The 11654-nt window shown below is 43.6% G+C and overlaps 1 protein-coding gene across 5 annotated transcripts in view; it reads left to right on the forward strand.

Moving 5' to 3' along the window:
- MFN1 (mitofusin 1) overlaps window positions 1-7487 on the forward strand; it is a 47035-nt gene extending 39548 nt beyond the window's left edge. For all 5 annotated transcript variants that reach the window (XM_045031351.1, XM_045031353.1, XM_045031354.1 and 2 more), the window contains 4 exons: window positions 981-1136; window positions 2301-2497; window positions 5041-5175; window positions 7116-7487. In XM_045031351.1, the coding sequence (XP_044887286.1) occupies window positions 981-1136; window positions 2301-2497; window positions 5041-5175; window positions 7116-7185 (558 nt within the window). In that variant the 3' untranslated portion in view covers window positions 7186-7487. The remainder of the gene's footprint in view (window positions 1-980; window positions 1137-2300; window positions 2498-5040; window positions 5176-7115) is intronic.
- The last annotated feature ends 4167 nt before the right edge of the window (window positions 7488-11654 follow it).

Raw genomic sequence — 11654 nt, forward strand, 5'->3', positions numbered from 1 at the left:
TACATGTGTATTAACAACTTGGTATGTTGTCTGCTCACCATGTTCCCTTTGTCTGAAACTTGTTTTGGTGAGGGTTGTTATTACTGGGTTATATTCAGGGGTGAAATGGAGCCAGAACATCTTTCTAGTACTTCCTGCAGCTACTGTGTGTTCTTAGGGACTCTGATTTTTGTTTTACCTCTGTATCTAACTTTGTGGTCACCTCTTTATTTACAGTTTTTGTATAATTAAAGTGGAGCAAAGCCCGTCCTACTTCCCTCAACCTTATGGACTGTCTGGCTAGTTGGGGCAATGGAGTTTTTAAATGTCAACACTAACAAGTGGAAAGAAACTATGGTTTCCTGCTGTTGTGATAAATGTAGCGGTAGCTGCTATCCCTCCCTGCTCCCCTTATAAAGCTTGAGAGGCTGTTCAGATCTGGGATTTTGGTTCAGCCCATCATGAGGTCAGCATGAAATTTGGATCTAGGGTCCACTTAGGACTTTGCCTTAGCCTCAAAGTAAAAAAAAATTCATGGGTGGATGGGTCCATTTGTAGGGGACTGAAGGGTTGAAAGAACTGCCAGGTGGGCATAGGGCTGCTAGAATAGTGGAGAGTGGATAGGAATTGATGAGGCAGAGTGATAATCAAACAGAATTAACTACAGTCCATTCTAGAAGCTTTAATTGTATTTCAGGAATTTGGGGCAGCTCTTCGCTTCTTGACCCACCCCGGTCTGGGTTGATGAGGAGCTCTTCAGGAAAGGCCCATCTCTTGTTAAGTTACTAATCAGTTTGCTGAACAACTAATGCGCCATTACTGCAGTTCAGGGTTAAACAAATGAAGAGCATTTTTGAATCTCCGACGATCTTATCCACTTAAAAAAAAAATTCAATTTTTAACCCTGCTTATGGGAAAGCAAACTAAAGAATAAAACCAAGCAGTTTGTTCTAGAGTTCCATAATGCTTATCACTCAGTTTGCCTTATTCTGCTCTTCTAGATCCCTCGTCCTTTAGCTTCCACCCCCTCTGCCACCTGTCTTCCTGCTGTAACTCCAGAGAACATATCACAGGAGGAACTTATGGTTTCTTTGGTAACGAGTTTAGCTTCACTAACATCGCGGACATCTATGAGCATCATCATCGTTGGAGGAGTGGCAAGTAGCATTAGCAACCACCTCTATAAATGGAAAGCATGGCAGAGACTATTCCAAATGTACTCTTTTTACTGTTTGGGATGCCATCACGGCTGCATAGAATTGATGCTTGCTTGTTAGAATCAGTCTAATTAGCAATGGGCCTTGTCCTCAGATGGCATGAATTAGCATAGCTCCATTCAGCTCATGACTTAAGTAGAACTATGTCTCATTAAGTTAGTCTTACTAAACAGATACTAAACAATAGGTGCACTTTCCTTTCATGTGCTTGATAAGCCCCTTGCAATCACAGGTGAAATCTAAAAATTAGTATTTAGCATAGTAAAGAATTGTTTGCTAATCACTTTAACCAGGGTTTCTTTGTAAATGGCTACAGAATAGTTAATTTAAAAGACTTAAACTGAGTGATCAGTTTATTAAATTTCTTTGGTCTCCATTGTGGTTTTTTTTAAATTTACTCATCATAGGCAAAGGCTCCAGGAATCAGTCATGCTGTACTCTAACCTATATGACTGTACACCATGGTTCCAGTCCTGCAACCCTTACTTACGTGAGTAAAGGATGCAAGATCTGTGGCATCAGAGCCACTTTGCAAACTAGATGGGGTATCTAGGATAAATAGTTTTTGTCTAATGCAGCAAAATCTTTACATCTTCATGGCTAAATAGCACTGCAGTAAAGGGTATAAGATGCATTAAATACTCGTAGTAAGTATGTAATAAGAAAACTGGCTGAGTAGGGTCATGTTGGAGCCTATATTTATTCCGTATAAATGTGCTCAGTTTCTAAATTATAAAATGATTTGATTTTTTTGTCAGGCTGAATTTGGAATTGCTGAGAGTTTTGCTTTCTGCCTCTTACTTTATCACTAGCAATAAAGATTCTGTAATCTGAATCTAGCTAACAGTTCTGCAGCTGATGCACAAAGCAGAAGAGGCTCTAGCTCCTTATGTAGCTGTGTTGCTCTGCAGTGCTACCTGGGCAAAAAACATGTTTTGTTAATCCAGTCGGACAGAAAGGTACAAAGAGAGCAAAAACCTTAAACAGGAGGTTGACACTTTTTTCTATCCTCTTCTAATTATGACCATACTCTGACAAAGTACATTCCATAGAGCTACTGTCACATAACTCAGCTCAGGTCATGAAAAGATGCTTCTTTTTCAGGTTTGGAGAACTGTAGGCTGGAAACTCATCTGTCTTTCCCTAAGCATGTATGGAGTATTGTATCTCTATGAGAGACTAACCTGGACAACTAAAGCAAAAGAGAGAGCCTTTAAACAGCAGTTTGTAAACTATGCTACTGAAAAATTGCAGTTGATTGTCAGTTTTACTAGTGCAAATTGCAGCCATCAGGTGCAACAGTGAGTATTATACTTACCATTGTAGTCACTAATGCAGGAAATACATTTCAGTGGATAATCTATGTGCATGTATTTATCAATGACAGTTGCAATAGAGAATTGAAAAGATGCCTAAGTAAGAAGATTTAAAGGTCAACTTGAAATCTATTCAATTTCAAAACATGAGGTAAAGTTGGGTCGATTACTATTGTAGCAAAGAATCCCCCTTTCATATTTTTTATGCTTTTACAGTCCTGTTTTGCACTTCACTGTCAGTGTAAAGACCTCACACAGCCACGGTTACCTTTCTTACTGAACTGGGGAGAGAGAAAATGACTATACACAAAGTGGAGGGAAAAAATATTCTTTCAGTTATAGTAGCCTTAGGTGGTGGTTGAACAAGGGGGGAGGGGAACTTCTGAGTAGTGTGGCTTTTAAGTTGATTGAGCCCCTTTTAACAAAATGCTTTTTTTTAATGAAGGAATTTTATGGCTATTGTTTCACAGAAAAAGCATCACTTTTCTGGAGCTGTAGTTTTGTTAACCTTGGTTTGCGCATTCTTACTCTCTTTACTCGACTTTAAACTAGTCCAGTTCTCGTTTAAGAGCAGTCGCCAGCAAGCTTCCTTAGTGCCTAAGCACTTACATTATGCAATTTTCGTTAGCACTTAGCAGCAAAAAATATTCGTGCTGTTGCTGAGAGATGAAAATAATGCCCTTCTTTTCCCATCATTCAGAGACTTTTTGACTTGTACTATAAAAAGCACTTATGGAAAAAGGATGGTGGGACAGATTCATGCCTAGGGTAATTCCATTTAAATCGGGCTGAAGTCGATTAAGTTATGCCAGGGATGAACTTGGCCCATAACATTTAAGCCTTTTGTCTGGCGTTTAAGATGCCCTTTTAAATGGTCTGTTTTCTTTTGGATAAACGGGGGATTTACACAATAACAAAAGAGACAGCTCATATAGGTGTTACAGCATAATTGTTTGAAATCGTACAGTTAGTTTGTGCCTGATGATAACTTTGCTTCGCAAAACAGCAGAATGTGAAATTCTTACCCCTAACTTGTATCCATCTGAGGATCTAGAATGATTCTCAATCTCTATAGGCAGTTTCTTTGCCAAGCAGCTTACGATATAAATATGAAAGTATGGCTCTGTTCTAATGGGCACCCATAGTCGCATCCTTTTCACTAACACTGAATCACTTAAGACTCAGGATGATGGCTTGGCTTTTAGAACCTTAACCAGTTTCACTATATTCAGTGTTCTGAAAGGACTGCTTCCCTCACTCCTCAAGTGACCATACATCTCCGTTCTATTGGGACAGTCCTGGAGGTTTTGTCCCAGGAACATCTTCTGAGCCAGTTTGAATTGTCCTGGTTTTTCATTTAATCTATCAAAATGTTTGTTCGGTATTGTTGTTCCAAGCAGAACTGACTCTGTATTTACCAGGAACAGTCATGGTACGTCCAGACTACCCGCTGGATCGGCGGGTAGCGATCAGTCTATTGGGGATTGATATATCGTGTCTCGTCTAGACGTGATATATCGATCCCCGAAGACACTTCCGTCGACTCCGGAACTCCACCAGGGCGAGTGACGGTAGCGGAGTCGACGGGGGAGCTGCGGCCGTCGATCCCGCGCCGCGAAGACGGGAGGGAAGTCGAAATAAGATACGTCAACTTCAGCTACGCTATTCCCGTAGCTGAAGTTGCGTATCTTACATAGACACCCCACCCCTCCATCCCCGTGTAGACCAGGCCTCAGTTAGTGGAAGTAGCGTTCAGTGTGGTGAACACGGTTTGAAGTGATGAGAAAAGTTAAATAAATGTAATCACTGGGATATCCGATATAGAGCCCCCTTCTTTCTGCCCTCCTGCGCCCACCCCCAGCGCTGATTTGACCTAGGTGCCCAATTCCAGGAGAGGCATCACAGCTGAGAATCCCAAGCATAGATACGCACCTCCCTTCAGCCTGTCAGGCATCCAAATTCCCTTGTGAATCTAGGCCTAAACCCGAACCCAGTCTACTGCATTTCATTCTTACCTAATTTAGGTGGCTCCCTACTCAGCAACTTGATTCTGAGAATCCCTTTCTTAGGCATCTAACTCTTCTCATGCATTGTTTGGGAAGCCTGGGCACCTAACTTGGAGCCAAGAATTCCACTAAGCAGCAGGACACCTAGGAGTCAGGCTTCGCAACACCTACATCCCTTTGTGAATCTACCCCCAAGTTAATAGCAAAAATCCACTACTCTGAGAACAGTCTCCAGCTTTGGAGTCGGAAGCTGGCAGTAGCAACATCAGCATGTATTTAAAACTAGGTCTATTTTGTATTATTTTTTCATGACCCTAAAAATGCCACCACCACCATGTCCCTGTTCTATTGATTTTTTCAAGAGAGAGTCCCTTTGCTCATTCTTCCTCGTGCTGTCTTTCTTTGTGCAATTGTGTATAGCAGTTGGTGGCTGTTCTTATTGCATTGTTCTACTCATGGACTCTGAAGTGTAGTGTAACACAACGTATGGTAAACTGTGATTACAAACTTGTTTTCCTTTAGAGAAATGGCCACTACATTTGCTAGACTGTGTCAGCAAGTCGACGTTACTCAGAAAAACCTGGAAGAAGAAATTGCTAGGCTGTCCAAAGAAATAGATCAGTTAGAGAAAATACAGAGTAACTCAAAGCATCTAAGGTAATGATCCTTTTGTATTGACTCAGCCAGTTGCTTGAGAGAGAAATCTTGAACTAGCCAGCTGGAGAGAAACTGAAATCCTGGCTCCACTGAAGTCGATGGGAGTTTTGCCATTGACTTCAGTGGGACCAAGATTTCACCCCCATGTCTGTAGTCATGGTGGTACTGTATCATAAAATAAATGTGTGTGTTTGCTGCTGCTTTCAGCTGTTAATGATCATTCTGACATGTGCCTGGAAACTGTGGTGCAGAGTGAAGCATGGTAATATATATATATATATATATCTTGTCTCGTACACAGTGGCACTGAAACTCTTTTAATAGTGGGGTGCTGAAAGCCAGCCCCCCTTACACCTGTCTGCCCCCAAGCTGGAGCCAGGAGCAGGGCCGTGTCTCTGGGGCGGCCCAGACAGGGGTAAGGGGGCCGAGGCTGGGGCCACAGCTGGGGTAGGGGCATGGATCCCTCCGTATCCCTAGTTCCTGCACCTATGCTTGTACACCGGTAGCAGCGGTTGTGTTCTTTTAAAGTTATGTTAGCCAGTTGTGTTTTCTCTGGGGGATGTGGGGAATGTCTTAAAAAAAAATCACCCATCCTCATGTTGATCTTCTCCCTCTGTGCCTGGTTCCTTTTCTCTGCCCAGTAAAATGGGTTTCTCAAGAATACTTTATCAAACTCCAACAATACATGTCAGTTCCCTGCCTGAGCAGCGTTTTTTCCCTTGGAGATGGGGCAGAAGTTCCTAAGCAGGTCTTTGGTACAAAGCTCTCTCCATAGGGATACTTTTAGCTGGGAGTAGGGTAAATTCAGCTCCTGTATTTCATCCCACCTCTTCTCGCTCATCCAAGCAGGACCCCCCTTTCTCTTTTGGTGATGCCTTCCCAGTGCTAGTGGACTCCAACCCCTTCCAGCAGGCTGACAGCGCACCTGTTGTCTCCTCACCTAGCGGCCAATGGGGCAACACTCGGCTTTGTGTCTGTTTTCTCTCCACCCTGGGCTTGCCATTGTGTGCTGCACACTGCCCTCAGGCTGAGTCCCTTGCTCTGCTAGGGCCATTTTCTAAAAATGTCAGTTAAAAGGGGTTTATCTCAACCAGCATTAGCTACAGGAGCCCTCGTGTAAACAATTGAGATGGGTTTTTAACCCTTTGTTGTGTAACCCTACATGGGCTTCTCTAATTGAATGGCACTGAAAGCATTGCCAGCAGTCCATCTATCCCAGGGCTCCCAGCGGTGCCAGCAGAGCTGCTGGAGGGCGGTAGCAATGGTGAAACATTTGCTAATGTAGACAGGAACTGGGAGAGGCAGAGCTACAAGGAACGGTGGGTTTTTTCTTGTTCCCAGCAACAAGAAATCCACGGTCCCTTCTAGCACAGTGATTCCTCAGGCCGTTGTGACATGCTTAGGAACTAGCCCCTTGCTAAGGTGTTACATGCTCAGATTAGCCAGCAGCCTGAGGTTTAAGGATATGTCTGCACCGCAAAAAAACCACAACACTGCAGCAAGTCTCAGAGCCTGAGTCATCTGATGCAGGGTCACGGGGCTCATGCTAGAGTCTGAGCTCTGAGACTCCTCCCCCCTCACTGGGCTCCAGCCTGAGGGGAAACGACACTGCTACCCCTAGTGCGAGCCCAAGTCAGTTGATCTGGGCTTTGAGATCTGTGTTTGCCTGTGGTTTGGTTTGGTTTGGTTTGGTTTTGCTTGCATTGTAGATGGACTCTGAATCTCAGACCCCAACTGGGCAGAGCACAGGAGCACTTGTTACAGTGCTCTTCTGCGTTCAGGTGGTCTAAGTAAGATTTCTTGTGTCCTGCATTTCATTGCTAAAATGTAAAGAGGCTGAAGACTCTTGTGAGAGTTTGGATGCATGCAAATAAGCCTGGGGTATTGGGTGTTTTGGTGCTACGTGTGGATCAATCACTTTTCTCTTGTTTGTTTTACAGAAACAAAGCCCTTCACCTTGAAAATGAGCTGGATGTTTTTACAAAGCATTTTCTTCAGCAGAATAAATAGACCAATCTCTTCATTGCTGGCTTCCTTGGGTAACTGCCTGTAGGACAAAATTATAGAATGAGACATTGCTCCCCTGTGGAGTCACATGAAATGATTTATATTTTTAAAATTACCTTGATTATACTTGTCAGATACTGTAACATCCAGTTCACATTTTTGCAATGAACTGTATCTAAAAGCTGTGGTAAGGAGAAATTTTGCAAGAGCAAAACGATAATTTATATTTACTGACAAATACTGAATTTATTCTTCTGGAGACTTAAAATAAAAAAAATAAACCCTATATTTTGTTTTAGTATTCACCAGTGGCAAATCCCTCCTTCCTGGGATCTGGGAGTTATGTAGGGAGAGAATCCATTATTTCTTCTCTCCCTCACATCAGTATTAATGTCTCCCAGTTCTCTAGAAATAGCTGGTGGTGCTAGATGCTGCTTTTTCATATTTGTTTTATGAATGAAAATATTAGGTGAACAGCTCTAGCAGCCTAAAAGTGCTTAGATTATTTGAATTCAGGTAAAATCAATTGGGCTGGGCTGTTACCCTACTTCTGTTTGTTTAGAGAGCAGGGATCTGCAACCTATGGCACGCTGCGGCCGCCACTGGACCCGCTCAGCCTGCTGCCAAACCCGCTCTTCTCTGCTCCCCACCTACTGCTCTCTCTGGTGGGGGCAGAAGCAAGCTTCGTCCTGCCGGCTGCTGCTGTATGGCAGGCTTTGCCGGCAGCCAAGCTTCCACTTGCCCCACCTCTTCCCCTGTGTGCTGCATCGTGCCCCGCCTCCTCTCCCTCCCTCCCTGCCACCGATGGCCCTTGCGAGGGAGGGGAGAAGAGGAGCCCCAGCGCCCTCGCTGCTCAGACCGGGAAGGAGGTGAAGAGGCAGGAGCGGGGCCTTGTGGAAGAGGGGTGGAATCAGGGCGTATCTCTCCAACTCCCAGCCCTGTGCTCAGTGCAGAGAGGAAGAGAATGGGCCAGAACCAGGGAGACGGTAGGTATCCACTCTCTGTGGGCTGGGCCCGGACCCCACACCAGCAGCAGACTGAACGGGGCCGGCATTTGGGACACCAACTGGCAAGGGGCCGGCAGCCAGAACCCCAGACTGGCAGCGGGCTGGGCCGGGCCGGCAGCCGGGACCCTGCCTGGCAGGAGCCAGCAGACGGAACCGCAGACCAGCAGCGTCACTCAGCCCGCTGCTGGTCTGGGGTCCTGGCTGCCGGCCTGGCTCAGCCTGCTGCTGGTTTGGGGTCCTGGCTGCCCCTTGCCAGCGGGGGTCCCAGCTGCCGGCCCTGCTCAGCCCGCTGCTGGCCTAGGTGAACGGAACCCCAGGCCGGCAGTGTAAGATCAGCATTTTAAATGAAGCTTCTTAAACATTTTGAAAACCTTGTTTACTTTACATATAACAGTAGTTTAGTTATATAATATATAGACTTAGAGAGACCTTCTAAAAAAGGTTCAAATGTATTACTGGCACACGAAACCTTAAATTAAAGTGAATAAATGAAGACTTGGCACACCACTTCTGAAAGGTTGCTGACCCGTTATAGATAGACCTGCCATTTTTACTTGTATACATGATGCTTTCAAGTAAACTTGATTCCCTGTAAGTATTGTGGAAAGCTTTAAAAATTCAAGCATGCTGCAGTGATGGAATGGCAGTGTTCATCAAACAGGAATATTGAAAACCAAAGTAAGTTAATGTGTATAAAGTTCAGGTGAATCTGTCATGTGCAGCATGCAAGCCTCTACCTCCAACGAACAGGGGACTTCTGCTATACAGTTGGTCTACACTCAGCTGACTTTTTGCAGTTTGAGATAAGGTATCAAAGTTTTTATTGGGTGCTTGCTATATTCTAGTCACCTGGGCAAGTGATTTAGCCTAGCCTTCAAATATTTCTCACATCATGATGAATACCTGCCATGTTCTGCTGTGAGCATGAGAAATTGAATTTCTCTTCAGACTGCATACATTTGGGAAACAGTATTGCATTTACCTGTGGATGCTTTTCCATATTGCTTCCTTCCTGCCCAGACCAATTGTTTAGGCACTATCTTAAGTTCCTGAATTATTTAGCTGCTGACATGTATTTTTGTTTTTTTAATCTTGGCCACTAGGTCCCTCTGTTCTAACTTTGTGAATGTTTCCATCTCAATCAGCTTTTAAAGGGTGGTGGTAGACCAGGGACTGTCAATAAATGTTAGCAAAGTGCTTCCTGATGCAGACCATGTGCAATTTCACCTGTATTTTACAAACAGGCTTTTAAAACATTTTATATGGTGAAACCTTTCAGAATATTTATATATCCTTTATGAAAGGGCTTAATGCTGCAAAGTGAGATTTAAAACCAAACGCGAGTGACTATGGTGTCTTAAGGCAACACATTTTTACTGTTGCTTGAGTACTTGCTGGGATTTTTCACTAATTTACAAAAAAAGGGCTAATGAAATGCACTTTGTTTTTTAAGACCTACTCAATACTTTATTTTAAAAGCAGGAAGCGATCACTCAGAAGCTGGGTATATTGCATGCTAACTATCTCCATTTGAAGTGTTTCAGGGTCATGATTTTCTTTATTGTTGTGGATGTTTGAGTAGGCTAAAGATGTTATGAGAGAGGCTGCAGCCCAGCTGGTTAGATGTACAGAAATTATGTGAGGGGAAGAGTTGCAAATGTATTTATAAGAAGTTTATTCTTTGAGAGCATTTCTAGACCGGTTGAATTTGTGTGGGGAAATGCTGCCCCTTTACCTCATTGAATTTAGCTTGGCAGATGAGTTGGTAACTTAGATGATGCACTAGTCCTCATTTTAAACTTGACCCCATTCACAAGCGGTGTGTAGCAGAAGGTGCCGTTTTATTTGCGTCTTGTACTTTGAGTAAAAGGCTCCTTCAGTAGTATATGGCTCAGAGCCAGATTTTTTATTATAGAAACGGTTCTAAAGCATGAGACCTGTGTAATTCAAGGTTGCTTTAGTTTCCACTTTTGTGGAAATTCTGATACTTCATGACAGTCACTTAGTTTTTGTTTTGTTGGAAGATGTTAAGTGAATGACCACGATGGTAGTGGTGGAAATAAAATTCAGAATTCTTTCTATTGGAAGTAAAGTGTTAGTGTGGTTCTTCAGAAGAGTATGTCCTATAAAAGAGAGACTGCTCCTTGATGCGACAGCTGCCCCCCTCATTTAAGGGGGGTTATGTATGGCTGAGGATTTCCTGCTAAGACCTCCATCCAGCTCCCAAAGAATAAGTTCACTTTTCTGCCACTACTTGCATTATTTTAAAATAAGACTCAACAGGGGGAAAAACAAACATTTAACTCCTCCTTTCTGGGAACAGCAGCTGCCCTTGTACCATGTCCTACTGTCTATGTAAAATGCCATTTTGTCTCAATTTGTACAAGCAACTGCATTCCTTTACATATAAAAGGAAGTCAAGCTCAGGGTTTACACAAGATATTTAAAAGATTGTCCCTTTTATTAGTAAAGGTATTCTGGTCTCATCTTCTAATAGCATGGATTGCAAAGCCCCTTCAGTTCCCCTTTCTGGTATTGCAGCAGAAGGTAGTGCTGTTTAAGAGGGAAACAGACTCTGCTTACCTAAATCCAGACTGCCCCTCTCAAACTGGGGATAATATGGTCACTTAAAGCAGACTTTGCTTGTGAAGCACTAGGTGCTCTAATCATTACTGTAGTGCAGGGATCTTTGTTTCAAAAAGATGCACTTCAGCAGTTAAGGTCTGCTCTGTAGCACTTTTGAGATGCCTTTAGTAGTATATTCACTTTAGAGAGAAGGCAGTGCTATTTGTGTCAAAATTTGTCTTGGAATGATTAAGCCATAAATGTTAAAAGTTCCTTAAGGTATAGCATAAATACACTTGTAAATGTATGCTGGAAATGTTAGTAGGAAAATCCCCTCAAATACAACTCGTGCAGGCCTGCTGTAGGGGCTGGTGCAAACTCAAAGCTGCGAGGGCTGTATTACTTCAAAGAAAACAGCTGAGGGCTGAACCTGCCACCTAGCCCCCTGGAAACAAACCCTCTTTCTCTAGCGCTGCCCCACCAAAACAGTGATATTGAACCTTGGTAATGTTATAGCTGGCCCCTAAGGTAGTTTTCTTTTACCTTAATTATTCTACTTCTAGCAAAAAGACAGTACAAAGTTGGGGGAAGATCTTATAATCAGTTGCCCTGTTGAATGAATGAGGCATGACTGAGGAAGGCAGACAGCTGCAACCCTTGGAGAGGGGATGGAAGCCAGATCAGCCACTGACTCACCACTCCTGCCCCTTCACCTGGCCACCTGCTCAGTCCCCCAGCTCACCTACTTGCCTACTCAGCCCCCCTCCCTCACCCACTGCTTGCCCACTCGCAAGGCCTTGTGTAGGCCTTCCCTGCAGGGTTTCTGATGCATTCATTTTTGGAAGATTGCCAAGGTAAAAGGAAGGTTGCTAAATAAATAAATACACACAGCCCAGCAAG

The sequence above is a fragment of the Mauremys mutica genome, chromosome 9 (genome assembly GCF_020497125.1).
Source record: "Mauremys mutica isolate MM-2020 ecotype Southern chromosome 9, ASM2049712v1, whole genome shotgun sequence".
Taxonomy (NCBI): domain Eukaryota; kingdom Metazoa; phylum Chordata; order Testudines; family Geoemydidae; genus Mauremys; species Mauremys mutica.